The following is an 11,911-nucleotide window of genomic DNA, read 5'->3' on the forward strand; positions in this document are numbered from 1 at the left end:
TAATTTTAAAAATATTCTAACAAAAAAATGGTTAGATCTGTCAAAACTTCTGCTGCTGTCCCAGATATAGATGTAGTTTAGGACCTTATAGGTGGGCTATTTTTATGAAGTATTTGTGTTTTAGTACTTCCTACTCAAAACTCATCGATGCAGTACTTCTATAGTGAGCAATATACTACTAAACATGCTTTATGCCATTCAGAAAAATGGCTAGTGGACGTGAAATCATTTGACGTGAATGCCTTTGTCCATATGCATCAAGTGTAAACAAGGTACTAGCAAATAAGCACGCATATTAGGACAGTGATATAAAATTCTTTCCATGAGAATACTATTGATATCGATATCGATATCGATATTAATTAAAATAGTTGAGTTAAATGTATTTGGATGATCCAAAATGGTCGGTTAGATAACTTCTTTTTCTCTATGGTTTCAGTTTTTTTTTTTCACTATTCTTCTCCTAGCTCTAGAAATACCTCAATTTTGTAACGGGTTTTACTGCAGATAGATACAATCCGACCCGTTAGTCCTAATCCCAGGCCCACTTCGCTCGTAATATACGGCATACCACATCGATGTCTGTCGCTGCACATGCAGCTACGGTGCCGACTTCCTCTCTGTCAGACAAAAGAAGCGGCACAGGCGCACCAGCGGAGCTCCTTCCACTCCTCGAAAGCCGCAGCTGTCCGCGCGCGGTGCGGTCACCTCCCCGCCCCGTACAACCCCCGGTCCCGAAGAGGCGCCAGGGGTGGTGAGGAGGGTATACGCTCACCGCCAACGGTGAAGGATTACCGCCACGAGGAACTCAGTTTTCGCGCTTTACTCTCTCGCCTCTCCGTCCAAGTTTTTTTTTTTTTCCTTCACCGCGATGGCCTCCTCGATCCTTCCTTCTTTTCTCCTCTCCTCCTATTCTCCGCTTCGTTGCGGCTTCCAATTCATACGGCGTTGCTGTTTGCTTCTTCTTCTCTTTATCTTTGTCTCCTCCTTTCTCATTCCGGAATCGCCATCACTCGGAGGCGAAGTGAGGTATCCAATCAGTCTCCCTTTGTGATTTGATACCATTATGCTACTTGAATTTGACGTTTTGAAGTGATTCTGATATGCTCTCCATGATCAAGAATAGTTGCATTCCATGAAAGTATTACCACCTTCGTTGATTTACTTTCTGTATATTACCACCTTCATTTTATAAATCGCCACCTCCTTCTGCCACTCTTGGTTTTGATACTAGGAATGTTCCTTAATTAACTAGGAAAAGGTGGTGTTTTGCAAATATAACTAAAAAGGAAGAGTCGATTATCTGATGATTTAAAAAAGAGAGCCGTATTTATCTATTTAAAGTATAATTTTACGTATAAATGAGGGATACAATAGCCCTTCTTGAGATGTATAGCCTTATTGGTCATAGACTTGCTGATGTTCTGCTATATGCTATTTGCTTTATGATTTAAGTCCAGAAATGCTATTCGAGTTCATTGTTCTGTGTTGATTCTGATCTGCTATCCAGGAAAAAATAATTGCATTTGAATCTGAATGTTTGATCTATGATATAATATTGTTGCAGTGTATAAATTAATGTAGTACGAAGAGATATGATTTTCCTGCTTGGATGTATTGTTTTCTTGCTTTGTAGATTTATAGCTGTTACATGTACAGTATAAATGTAAACCAGTATAATTGATGAATTGAGGTTGTATTTGATATATACTACAAAACAGACTGTTTATCTTGGTGCAATTTGGGTGTATGTGGATCTTTCACGGGAAGAAGAAGTATAGCATCTGGGAGATCTGTACAAAAGGTATTGATGATTTTATGACGATTAGATTGTTTTTATCCCTTTTTTAGGGTATGTATGTAATCTATATGAGGCTTTGCTTTACATTAGAAATTCAGTTTTTGTAGGTCTTATGAAGGAGGGATAGGTTGAGTAATTGAGATTGTGATCCTTACACATGATGGATGCTTTTACGCGTAAGTATGAAATTTATGTTGCAATTCTGTATTTTACATCATACAATGGATTTCATAGGCCCCACTCCTATTGATTGGAATTTTTATTTTTTTTTAAATTAGGTGCTCGAATGGCGTTCTGTGGGGGTTCTATTTGTTCCTATTATGGTGGAGATGATTGTGGGCTTGGTGGAATTCTCTATTCTAGTACATGCATGAACCACTTCTTAGTCATCTCTGTCATTGTGCTTCTCTTCTTCACATTCTTCCTGAATTTCTTACGCAAAATGTCATCTGGGGTAGTCCTGATGCCAGCATTCTTTAGACTCTCTTCGCCGATGCAAATATGTTCATTAATCTTTAATTGTTCTTTAGCTTTGGCTTATCTCAGCCTTGGGTTGTGGTTGCTAGAGGAGAATGTCAGGAGAGGAGAGGGTTTTCTCCCTTTGCACTGGTGGCTAGTGTTGCTATTTCAGGGTTTTGCCTGGATCCTGATGGGATTAGTGGTGAGCATGAGAGCCAAGCCTCTAGGAGAGGTCTTTGTTAGGGTCTGGTCAGGGCTCGCAAGCGTGTTTGCTGGATTTATCTTTGCTTCCTCTCTCTTGGGCTTGCTTATTGGAAGGAAACCCTCAGTAAGAATTGCTCTTGATATCTTGTCACTGCCTGGTGCTATTCTCTTGCTTCTTTGTGCCTTTAAGGGCTCGAAAGTTGTGGATGATTGTGAAGTCAGTGATGAGCCTCTTTATGTACCTCTAAATTATAAATCCAATGACAATTCTGATGATTCAGACAATTCCGACTCCCCTTTTGCTAATTCTGGATTCCTTAGCAGAATGTCATTCTGGTGGTTGAATTCTTTGATGAAGAAAGGCTATGAAAAACCTTTAGAGGAGAAAGATATTCCTCAGTTGGGTAGGACAGATAAAGCTGAAAGCCGCTATTCTTTGTTTCTTAAGGAGCTGAATAAACAAAACCAGACTAAGCAAACAGCTTCTCTATCCTTCTTCTCTATTATTGTTTCTTGTCACAAAAGAGATATTTTAATTTCTGGGCTCTTTGCATTGCTCAAGGTTCTAACTCTGTCAGCTGGCCCAATGCTTCTTAATGCTTTCATCAAAGTGTCAGTAGGGATGGGAACTTTCAAGTATGAAGGTTATGTGTTGGCCTTGGGAATGTTTTTGGCAAAATTCCTTGAATCTTTATCACAGAGGCAGTGGTACTTCCGAACCAGGATGTTGGGACTACAAGTGAGGTCCTTGCTATCAGCAGCTATATACCAGAAGCAGCTGAGACTGACAAGTTCAGCTAAACTAATCCATTCTTCTGGGGAGATAATGAATTATGTTACGGTTGATGCATATAGGATAGGAGAATTTCCTGTCTGGTTTCATCAGACTTGGACAATTGCCCTTCAACTTGGCATTGCTTTAGTAATTCTCTATCATGCTGTGGGTCTTGCAACAATTTCCTCTATGGTTGTGATAATACTCACTGTTCTCTGTAATGCTCCTGTGGCCAAGCTACAACATAAGTTCCAGACACGGCTTATGGAAGCTCAGGATGAGAGGTTGAAGGCTATGTCAGAGGCCCTGGTGAATATGAAAGTGTTAAAGCTTTATGCCTGGGAAACACATTTCAGGAAGGTCATAGAAGGGTTGAGGGCGGAGGAGTGTAAATGGCTGTCTGCGTTTCAGCTACAGAGAGCATATAATAGCTTCCTCTTTTGGTCATCTCCGGTAGTGGTCTCAGCTGCTACTTTCTTGACTTGCTATTTTCTTCAGATTCCTCTTTATCCTAGCAATGTCTTCACCTTCATAGCAACATTACGTCTAGTTCAAGATCCAGTAAGATCAATTCCTGATGTTATCGGAGCTTTCATTCAAGCAAAGGTTGCTTTTGGACGTGTCATCAAGTTTCTTGATGCAGCGGAGTTGGAGAATCGCCATGTCAGAGATAGGCGTTCTATGGATGTCAAGCACCCTATAATGATCAAGTCGGCGAGCTTTTCTTGGGAAGGGAATCCATCAAAACCCACACTATGTAACATCAACTTAGAGCTGAAACCTGGGGAAAAGGTGGCAATTTGTGGTGAGGTTGGCGCTGGAAAAACAACTTTATTGGCAGCAATTCTAGGAGAAGTACCCAAGATAACTGGGGAGGTAAGTCTTCATCCTTAATGTGTTCTTACATCTAATATCAAGGAAAATAAAGTACAACTCCATGCTGCATACATTGGTTACCTATCTGCATTTTCTTTCCATGTTACTTGACAGAAGATTTGACTCTCGGCATTCAACTACATACGTAGAGATTTGCTGATGTGCTATGCTATACATATTATCATCATTCTGAATTGTATATGCTACATGCAATGCACCACCATATGAAAAACTTATCATACTTAGGCATTATCTACAATTAGATTCTTAAAGTCCATAAGTGACTGTTTGTGGTTCTCTCATGTAAATTCTACAATGACTTAAAAGTTCACCATATAAGCTTCATATTTTTCTCATGTCAAGGTCCGGCTGCCATTTGTAAATAGTACCGTAAGGATTTCATCCAATGACTTCTTTTTTGTCTTTCCACTGATTATTGAACTTACAAAGTTAAATGTTTAGTATTTTCCCTTTCTTCCTGAAATGGCAGACTCAAATTTGCGGGGGGATTGCATATGTTTCTCAGAGTGCATGGATCCAGACAGGAACAGTACAAGATAACATTCTCTTTGGATCAACTATGGATAAGAAAAAATACCAGGAAACACTAGAGCAGTGTTCCTTGGTCAAAGACCTTGAGATGTTACCATTTGGAGATCTTACTGAAATAGGAGAAAGAGGGGTAAATCTCAGTGGTGGCCAGAAGCAGCGCATTCAACTCGCCCGTGCACTGTATCGAGATGCAGATATATATCTCCTAGATGATCCTTTCAGTGCTGTTGATGCACATACTGCTACTAGCTTATTTAATGTAAGTATTCATATTAGATGCATATTAGGTTTTTATTCTGACTAGCTATATAAGTTTTGTATGAACATGTGCAGCAATATGTCATGGGAGCTTTGTCGACAAAGACGGTTCTACTAGTGACTCACCAAGTTGACTTCCTTCCTGCATTTGATTCCATTTTGGTTAGTCTTCTTACCGTAGTAACCAAATGCTAGTCTAAATGTGTAATGCATATTTTCAAACAATCATTTTTCTGTTATTTGGGGCAGGTGATAATAATGTATTTTAATCTATTGAGAATCTCAATATTTTTTCACCTATACCTTGGAACACCATACAAAGAATAGTTAGTTCTTTGTATGATATAACTAAACAAATCTACTTCTTTCAGTTAATGTCAGATGGGAAAGTTCTACGTGCCGCACCTTACCATGAGCTGTTGGTTTCCAGCAGAGAATTTCAGGATCTTGTCAATGCGCACAAGGACACTGTGGGTCCTGGAAAGCTCGAGAGGTCTGAGGAAGAAAGGGAGAATGTTAAAAAGGAGATTAGCAATACCTGCAGTAGTAAAGAGCGAAAAATGGCAAAATTATCTGGAGAAGATCAGTTGATTAAGAAAGAGGAGAGAGAGACAGGTGACACTGGTTTAAAACCATACCTGCAATACTTGAATCAGAACAAGGGCTTCTTGTATTCCTCACTGGCAGCTCTCTCTCATGTGATATTTATAGCTGGGCAGATTTCACAGAATTCTTGGATGGCTGCAAATGTGCAAAATCCTCATGTTACCACTCTGCGACTCATCACTGTATATTTGGCCATAGGATGTAGCACAGCCATCTTCTTGTTATCGAGGTCTGTCTTCATAGTCGTTCTGGGTCTTCAGTCATCAAAATCTATGTTCCTTCAGCTGCTAAACTCAATCTTCCGTGCACCGATGTCTTTCTTTGACTCGACTCCTTTGGGAAGGATTTTGAGTAGGGTAAGTATGTTTAAAATGAAACTTGGCTATGTACCATCAGTTTACTTACATAGAGTCCAGAATAGATCCTGATCTTATTCATGTCTTCACATAGGTCTCTTCTGATTCGAGCATTGTTGATCTTGATGTGCCGTTCAGTTTAATCTTTAGTATCAGCGCTACTATGAATGCCTACAGCAACCTTGGAGTACTAGCTGTTGTGACCTGGCAAACCTTATTTGTCTCCATACCAATGATATATTTGACTATTCGACTGCAGGTATGTATGATAATAAAAAAACATTAATATACTTGTATAGTATTTGCTTCTACAAAGGGTGACTAGGGGTGGAACTTCATGCTGGAACAACAGGGGTATTATTTAGCTTCTGCAAAGGAGTTGATGCGGATCAATGGTACCACAAAATCTCTTGTAGCAAATCATCTAGCTGAATCTGTGTCAGGAGCAATAACTATCAGAGCTTTTGAGGAAGAAGACCGGTTTTTTGCCAGAAATTTGGAGCTTATTGACAGGAATGCCAGTCCATTCTTTCACAATTTTGCAGCAAGTGACTGGTTGATCCTACGCTTAGAGACTATGGGTGCTGTTGTTCTTTCTACGTCGGCTCTTGTAATGGCTTTGCTACCTCCAGGAACATTTAGCTCTGGTGAGTTGTTGAATATCAATATCACCTTATGTTTTCTTCATCCATTCTTCTTTTGTGGTAATAAAAGAAAATTTGCATTTTATCCCCTTGCGGTTTGGCCTTATTGTACGAAGACTTTTTGTACTTTCAACTTAAATGCTTAACTCCTATAATTTAGACCAAGATGCAACTATTATTTTTTCTATCATATTTAACGTCAATCATTAACCAAAAATTTTCACTATAAGATTATATTTATATGATGTAGTATTTTCCCCTCCAAAAGGAAAACACTGTTCACCTATGACTTATTATGTAGGGGTAAAATTATCATTTGACATTTCTGTTAATGACAAACTACCGGTTGTACTTTAATTTGGACCACAGAAAAGTAAAGTACTTTAGTTGAAAGTATATGAGAGTTCATACAATTGGACCAAATTATAGCGGAGTAAAGTGCAATTTCCTTGATTTTAAATTTATCCTATAACTCGTCCTCACTTTGGTGCCAACAAAGGTTTATGCACGATGGCAACACCTAGATAAGCTTTTCATAAGAGCTTTCCTTGGAAAAATTAACCCTAACAATCAACTTATCTATAGCTAATTTGTGACATTTATTAGCATACCATAGCAAGAGTTGTCTTACTAGTAGTCATTTCAGAAAAAAAAAAAAAACATCAAATTTGAATATTTTTTAATAATAATAAAGTTTTTTTTCATAATTTTTTTAAATAATCTTTGTCTAGTTGATTTAGCTGATCATTTAAGTACAAGCATGTATTTTTTGCAAGTCTTTCTAGTATTTCTGATAAATACGGATATTTGATTGCTCACATTGATGCAGGATTTGTTGGGATGGCGCTGTCTTATGGTTTTTCCTTAAATATGTCCCTCGTGTTCTCTATTCAAAATCAGTGCACACTTGCAAATTATATCATTTCTGTGGAAAGGCTAAATCAATATATGCATATTTCTAGTGAGGCCCCAGAAGTTGTTGAAAGCAACCAACCTCCATCTAATTGGCCTACAGTTGGTCGAGTGGAGCTCCAGGATTTAAAGGTATATATTACAGGAGTACCTTTTCTTGTTGTCCATTTGAAATGAGTTAATAGGCTATACATAGTCTGCTTATCATAGCTATATTACACAGATCAGATATAGGCCAGATACACCTCTTGTACTTCGGGGAATCAGTTGCATATTTGAAGGAGGGCAGAAGATTGGAATAGTTGGCAGAACTGGAAGTGGGAAAACAACTCTAATAGGTGCATTGTTTCGCCTTGTTGAACCAGCTGAAGGAAGAATCATCATTGATGGCATTGACATTGCTGCACTTGGACTCCATGATCTGAGATCTCGTTTTGGAATCATACCTCAGGATCCAACCCTTTTCCACGGGTCTGTCAGATACAATTTGGATCCTTTAGGACAATATAAAGATCAGCAGATTTGGGAGGTAATAAATCTCTGAACATGTTATCTCAAAAGTTAGATACAGGGAGCCCCTAATATTGGAGATTGTCTGACTCTCTGAAACAAACTATATTGAATATTCCCTGATAAGAATGGTTTCTAATAAGAATTTTGATTTATGATCTTGGCAAGCAAAGTAAAAAAATGATAAGGCAGCTTTATTTGTTGACAACACAAATGTTTCCACACATTATCACAGTGGGAAGAAAAACCTTGTTTGAATTTGGTATTATTATTTGTAAATAGCAGAATGAAATCATATGAAACCAAGGCCATAACCCTATCTACAAGGTGTCAACTCTTTGAAATGGATTTGTTGTTCTGTACACTTACAATTGTTATTATTAAGTGTAAAAACTGATACTTAAAAGATAATTCAGTCAAAAGTATGGCATTTTGAACATTCATAATAATTCTGAAACCACACATCTGTAGTTTGTTGTCAGGGATGACGATATTCTTTTGAACGCTATATGTTCTGCAGGTCCTGGACAAATGCCAGCTGAGAGAAGCAGTGCAAGAGAAAGAACAAGGCTTGGATTCATTAGGTAAAGATTGCAAGTGATTAATATTGTCATGGTATGACATTTTTGTCATATTTCCTTTCCATTTAAATGACATGAATGATTATCATTGGCAGTTGCAGAAGATGGATCAAATTGGAGCATGGGACAGCGACAATTGTTTTGTTTGGGCCGAGCCCTATTAAGGAGAAGCCGTATATTAGTGCTAGATGAAGCCACAGCATCAATTGACAATGCCACAGATGCGGTTCTTCAAAGGACTATAAGAACAGAATTTGTAGAATCTACAGTCATTACCATTGCTCATAGAATTCCTACCGTGATGGACTGCACAAGGGTTCTTGCTGTTAGTGATGGTGAGTTTGCAGTCATGCTCTTAAGAAAACTCAACTGTCAGATTAATGCATTTTATATGTGCTTTTGTATGACTTTAACTTATTTCAAATAAACCCAAACCATGAAAAGCATGACAAGCATGATTCGCCAACCTGCATCAATACAATTACACAGTTGTGCATATGATTTACTAGAAAGTTTAGCAAATAACAGTAAAAGGTTCTTCAATGCACTTAATCTTTGGTATTTTTATGCGCGGATCACAATGTATCTGTAAACGTTATCCATTTTCTATAGGACTTTTATCTCATGGTAAGCTGTTCCTTTTTAATCAGGGAAAATGGTTGAGTATGATTCCCCGGCAAAATTGATGAAGTCTGAGGGATCTCTGTTTGGAGAGCTTGTCAGAGAGTACTGGTCCCAGACATCAGATTGATCAATGAACCCAGAGCGAAGCTGTTAAGATGTCCAAGTTACCAGTTTGATTGCCTATCGATGCTCGACAGATAGGTAAAGTGTGTTTCCCACTTCAATATCTTTCAAGTAGCAGTTCTCTGTGGTCCCAAGTATATCCTGATCGTCCTGCTAACAACTATGCCTTCAACATGGATTGAAATAGAATGATGGAAACCATCTCTACTTTCTAGCTTATGTCTTGATATAAGGAACTCTCTAGGTCATGTATTAACTTATGCTTGTGTAATATATTTTGTTTGTGTAATATCTTCTACAGTATAAAAAGTTATCTCCGCACTGATTGCTGTATGTATATTAATACAACTTTAGACTTCTGCATTGCTTTTCTATTTGCATACACTACTTTGGATCTTTTGCATGGTAATGGTAAATAGATAATTGCATAAGCTGGATGTTGTGCTGATTCTGATTTTGACAATCAATACATATGAGGTCAGTATCATAGTTGTCTAAATCCCTTATAGCCAAACATACTGTGCCATATAAGCATGTTCCCTTGTTTTAAGCACTGAAGGATTGTTTAGCCATTACAGGAGACCTTTTGATTTATTAGATAAGGTCCCACAGATGTAACAATTCATTTTTATCCACAACCATTTTATACTTGAGTAAATGCACTACAATGTAGCAAATTTAAAAAATAGCACAGGAGAAATAGAAAAAAAAAATTGAATTTAGGAGATATCATGACAATTCCTGTATAAAATTGTAAGAAATATATTGAATGTACATGTCCAATTGTATGAGATACTGAAAGCATACAGATCTACAAGTGAATCCCAGATCATTTGGACAATGCAAACAAGACCAGACTCTCTATTAACATGATTTCTCATAAGAGAAATTGCATTTGGAGGATAATTAACCTGCGACGAGATAAACACACTTCCCATTAACATACGATCTGAACATTTATCTAGAAGGGTAAAAAAACAAGAAATTGCAATAGAGCGCAAATACTACTCAAGGAGAGGCCAAAAGAAACCTCTCTCTATGAAAGGCAATGAAACCTAGTGCTTATTCATGGTCCACCAAGTATGGCATTCTCGATATCCTCTCTGCTTAATGCATAACTAAATCTTCTCTCGACATCTTTCTCGAGATTTCCTGGCCCGCTTTTCAAGTACCTGGAATTGTCATTCATAATAATGTTAATAACAACATTTTCTAGAAACTTCAGTTCACTCAGTTCAAATCAAATAGGATCAGTAAATATTATCATGCTCTCCTGCTAACTAGAAGGAAAAAATAGTTCAAGGAAGTTAGATGAATGATTATACTGTTGAAAACATCTAAAAATCAAAGACTAAGGGGGAAAGAGGCATTAGACATTCACAAGCTTCCAAGAGAATCCCAACTATGCCAAATGCACTATCTAACAATGAACAGGGTAACTGATCCTTTACTTTTATTTGTAAGATTTATCACACTCAAGGCCATGACTTTATCATCTCAATCATATAGAGTGGTGCCAATTCATGGCACTGTGTCTCTTTGCGTAGGATTAGTATAGTATTTCAAGGCTAAACATCTGGCTTTTATGGCTAACGAACAAATTTACAGGCATGCCTGGGGTTATCAGAAGCTCACAAAGCAAACCAAAACTAACAACATCACACAATGACATGCTGAACTATTCATGCAGTTTTTTTAATGTTTTTTCTCCATTAGAACACCACCTTAGAGCGCAATCATGTCAATGTGCGTCAACTTGAGTTATAAATTATCAAACTATCAGTTCAATCTCGTACAAATTTATAGTGAATATAACATCTACCAAAATATCACATGCATATCACTAACAAAAATCTAATATTATGGGAGATACCCGAAATTTTAATTCACATTATAAAAGGCATCAGAAAGTTATAATCTTTTTTTAAATTAAATCCACACGATTTCCAACTTCCTCAATCAAAACCACGAGAATTCTAACGTCATTGAGATAGGGAATTACAAAAGAATCACCTTATGTACAGATCGGTGATGTCGAGGGAGAGCTGGGCGTGCCAATCGGGCTTCTCGACGAACCACACGGCCCGGTCCTCGCGGCTCTGGTAGAAGCCGAGGCTCTCAAGCCACGCCTCGATGCAAGGGAGGCTGTGCGAGTAGAGCGGCTTCTTCTTCTCCGGCAGCTTCTTGAGCCACTCCGCTGCCGTCTCCGACGAGGAGGAGGAGGAAGCCAAAGTTCCCCTCCGCCACCTCCTACACCTCACGCTTAGTGGGGAAAGGATTCGGGGACAGGAAGGAGATTTAGGGAGAAGAGAAGGATAGAAGGCGAGAAGGCCGTGGGAGTTGCGCGGGGAAGAGGATGGCGGGGCGAAGAGGATAGGGTTCGTGATCGATTTCGAGATCCAAAACGCCGCCATTTTTTTTTTTCCTTTTTAATTTCTTCGCTTCTCTTCCATATATATTAGCCATTATTTAAAGTGTTTCCTATCGGATCCGAATTCGGGTCGGGCTCGGATCCAGATCGACTCCATAGTGGCCAGTGCCTACCGAGCTGAAAAGACTCCTTTGCCCTCGCCAGGAAGTGGCACCCAACTAGCCAATCCCAATTCACTTCCCTAAATCATACTCCAGAG

At 38.5% G+C, this 11,911-nt stretch overlaps 2 protein-coding genes across 5 annotated transcripts; one reads left to right on the forward strand and one right to left on the reverse strand.

The window, feature by feature from the left end:
* The first annotated feature begins 182 nt into the window (after window positions 1–182).
* Window positions 183–9,324, forward strand: LOC140772879 (ABC transporter C family member 10-like). Of its 3 annotated transcripts, none has more exons than XM_073115115.1 (14): window positions 191–1,029; window positions 1,722–1,804; window positions 1,900–1,977; window positions 2,080–4,115; window positions 4,606–4,926; window positions 5,001–5,087; window positions 5,297–5,887; window positions 5,982–6,146; window positions 6,240–6,534; window positions 7,361–7,575; window positions 7,667–7,972; window positions 8,474–8,537; window positions 8,630–8,869; window positions 9,185–9,324. In XM_073115115.1, exons 3-14 carry the CDS (start codon window positions 1,959–1,961, stop codon window positions 9,283–9,285), a joined length of 4,440 nt encoding a protein of 1,479 aa, XP_072971216.1. In that variant the 5' UTR covers window positions 191–1,029; window positions 1,722–1,804; window positions 1,900–1,958; the 3' UTR covers window positions 9,286–9,324. The 3 variants fall into 3 exon arrangements, with proteins under 3 accessions (XP_072971218.1, XP_072971216.1, XP_072971217.1); XM_073115116.1 differs by having other exon boundaries at window positions 1,909–1,977; XM_073115117.1 differs by lacking the exons at window positions 8,474–8,537; window positions 8,630–8,869; window positions 9,185–9,324 and having other exon boundaries at window positions 183–1,029; window positions 7,672–7,808.
* A 695-nt stretch (window positions 9,325–10,019) lies between these two features.
* On the reverse strand, window positions 10,020–11,719 carry LOC140772881 (uncharacterized). Of its 2 annotated transcripts, XM_073115120.1 has the most exons (3): window positions 11,295–11,719; window positions 10,312–10,453; window positions 10,020–10,192 (listed from the first exon to the last, which is right to left on the reverse strand). In XM_073115120.1, exons 1-2 carry the CDS (start codon window positions 11,693–11,695, stop codon window positions 10,348–10,350), a joined length of 507 nt encoding a protein of 168 aa, XP_072971221.1. In that variant the 5' UTR covers window positions 11,696–11,719; the 3' UTR covers window positions 10,020–10,192; window positions 10,312–10,347. The 2 variants fall into 2 exon arrangements, with proteins under 2 accessions (XP_072971221.1, XP_072971220.1); XM_073115119.1 differs by having other exon boundaries at window positions 10,020–10,453.
* Between the last annotated feature and the right edge of the window lie 192 nt (window positions 11,720–11,911).

Source organism: Typha angustifolia, chromosome 13 (genome assembly GCF_048772165.1).
Source record: "Typha angustifolia cultivar Huaian chromosome 13, ASM4877216v1, whole genome shotgun sequence".
Lineage (NCBI taxonomy): Eukaryota > Viridiplantae > Streptophyta > Magnoliopsida > Poales > Typhaceae > Typha > Typha angustifolia.

Excerpts from the sequence above, each read along its gene's own strand:
- LOC140772879 (XM_073115115.1), top strand. Across the intron at positions 7,973-8,473 it reads AAGATCAGCAGATTTGGGAG|GTCCTGGACAAATGCCAGCT; the intron begins GTAATAAATCTC and ends TATGTTCTGCAG. Across the intron at positions 8,538-8,629 it reads ACAAGGCTTGGATTCATTAG|TTGCAGAAGATGGATCAAAT; the intron begins GTAAAGATTGCA and ends TATCATTGGCAG.
- LOC140772881 (XM_073115120.1), bottom strand. The coding sequence starts at position 11,695 with ATGGCGGCGTTTTGGATCTCGAAATCGATCACGAACCCTATCCTCTTC. Across the intron at positions 10,454-11,294 it reads ATCACCGATCTGTACATAAG|GTACTTGAAAAGCGGGCCAG; the intron begins GTGATTCTTTTG and ends TGACAATTCCAG.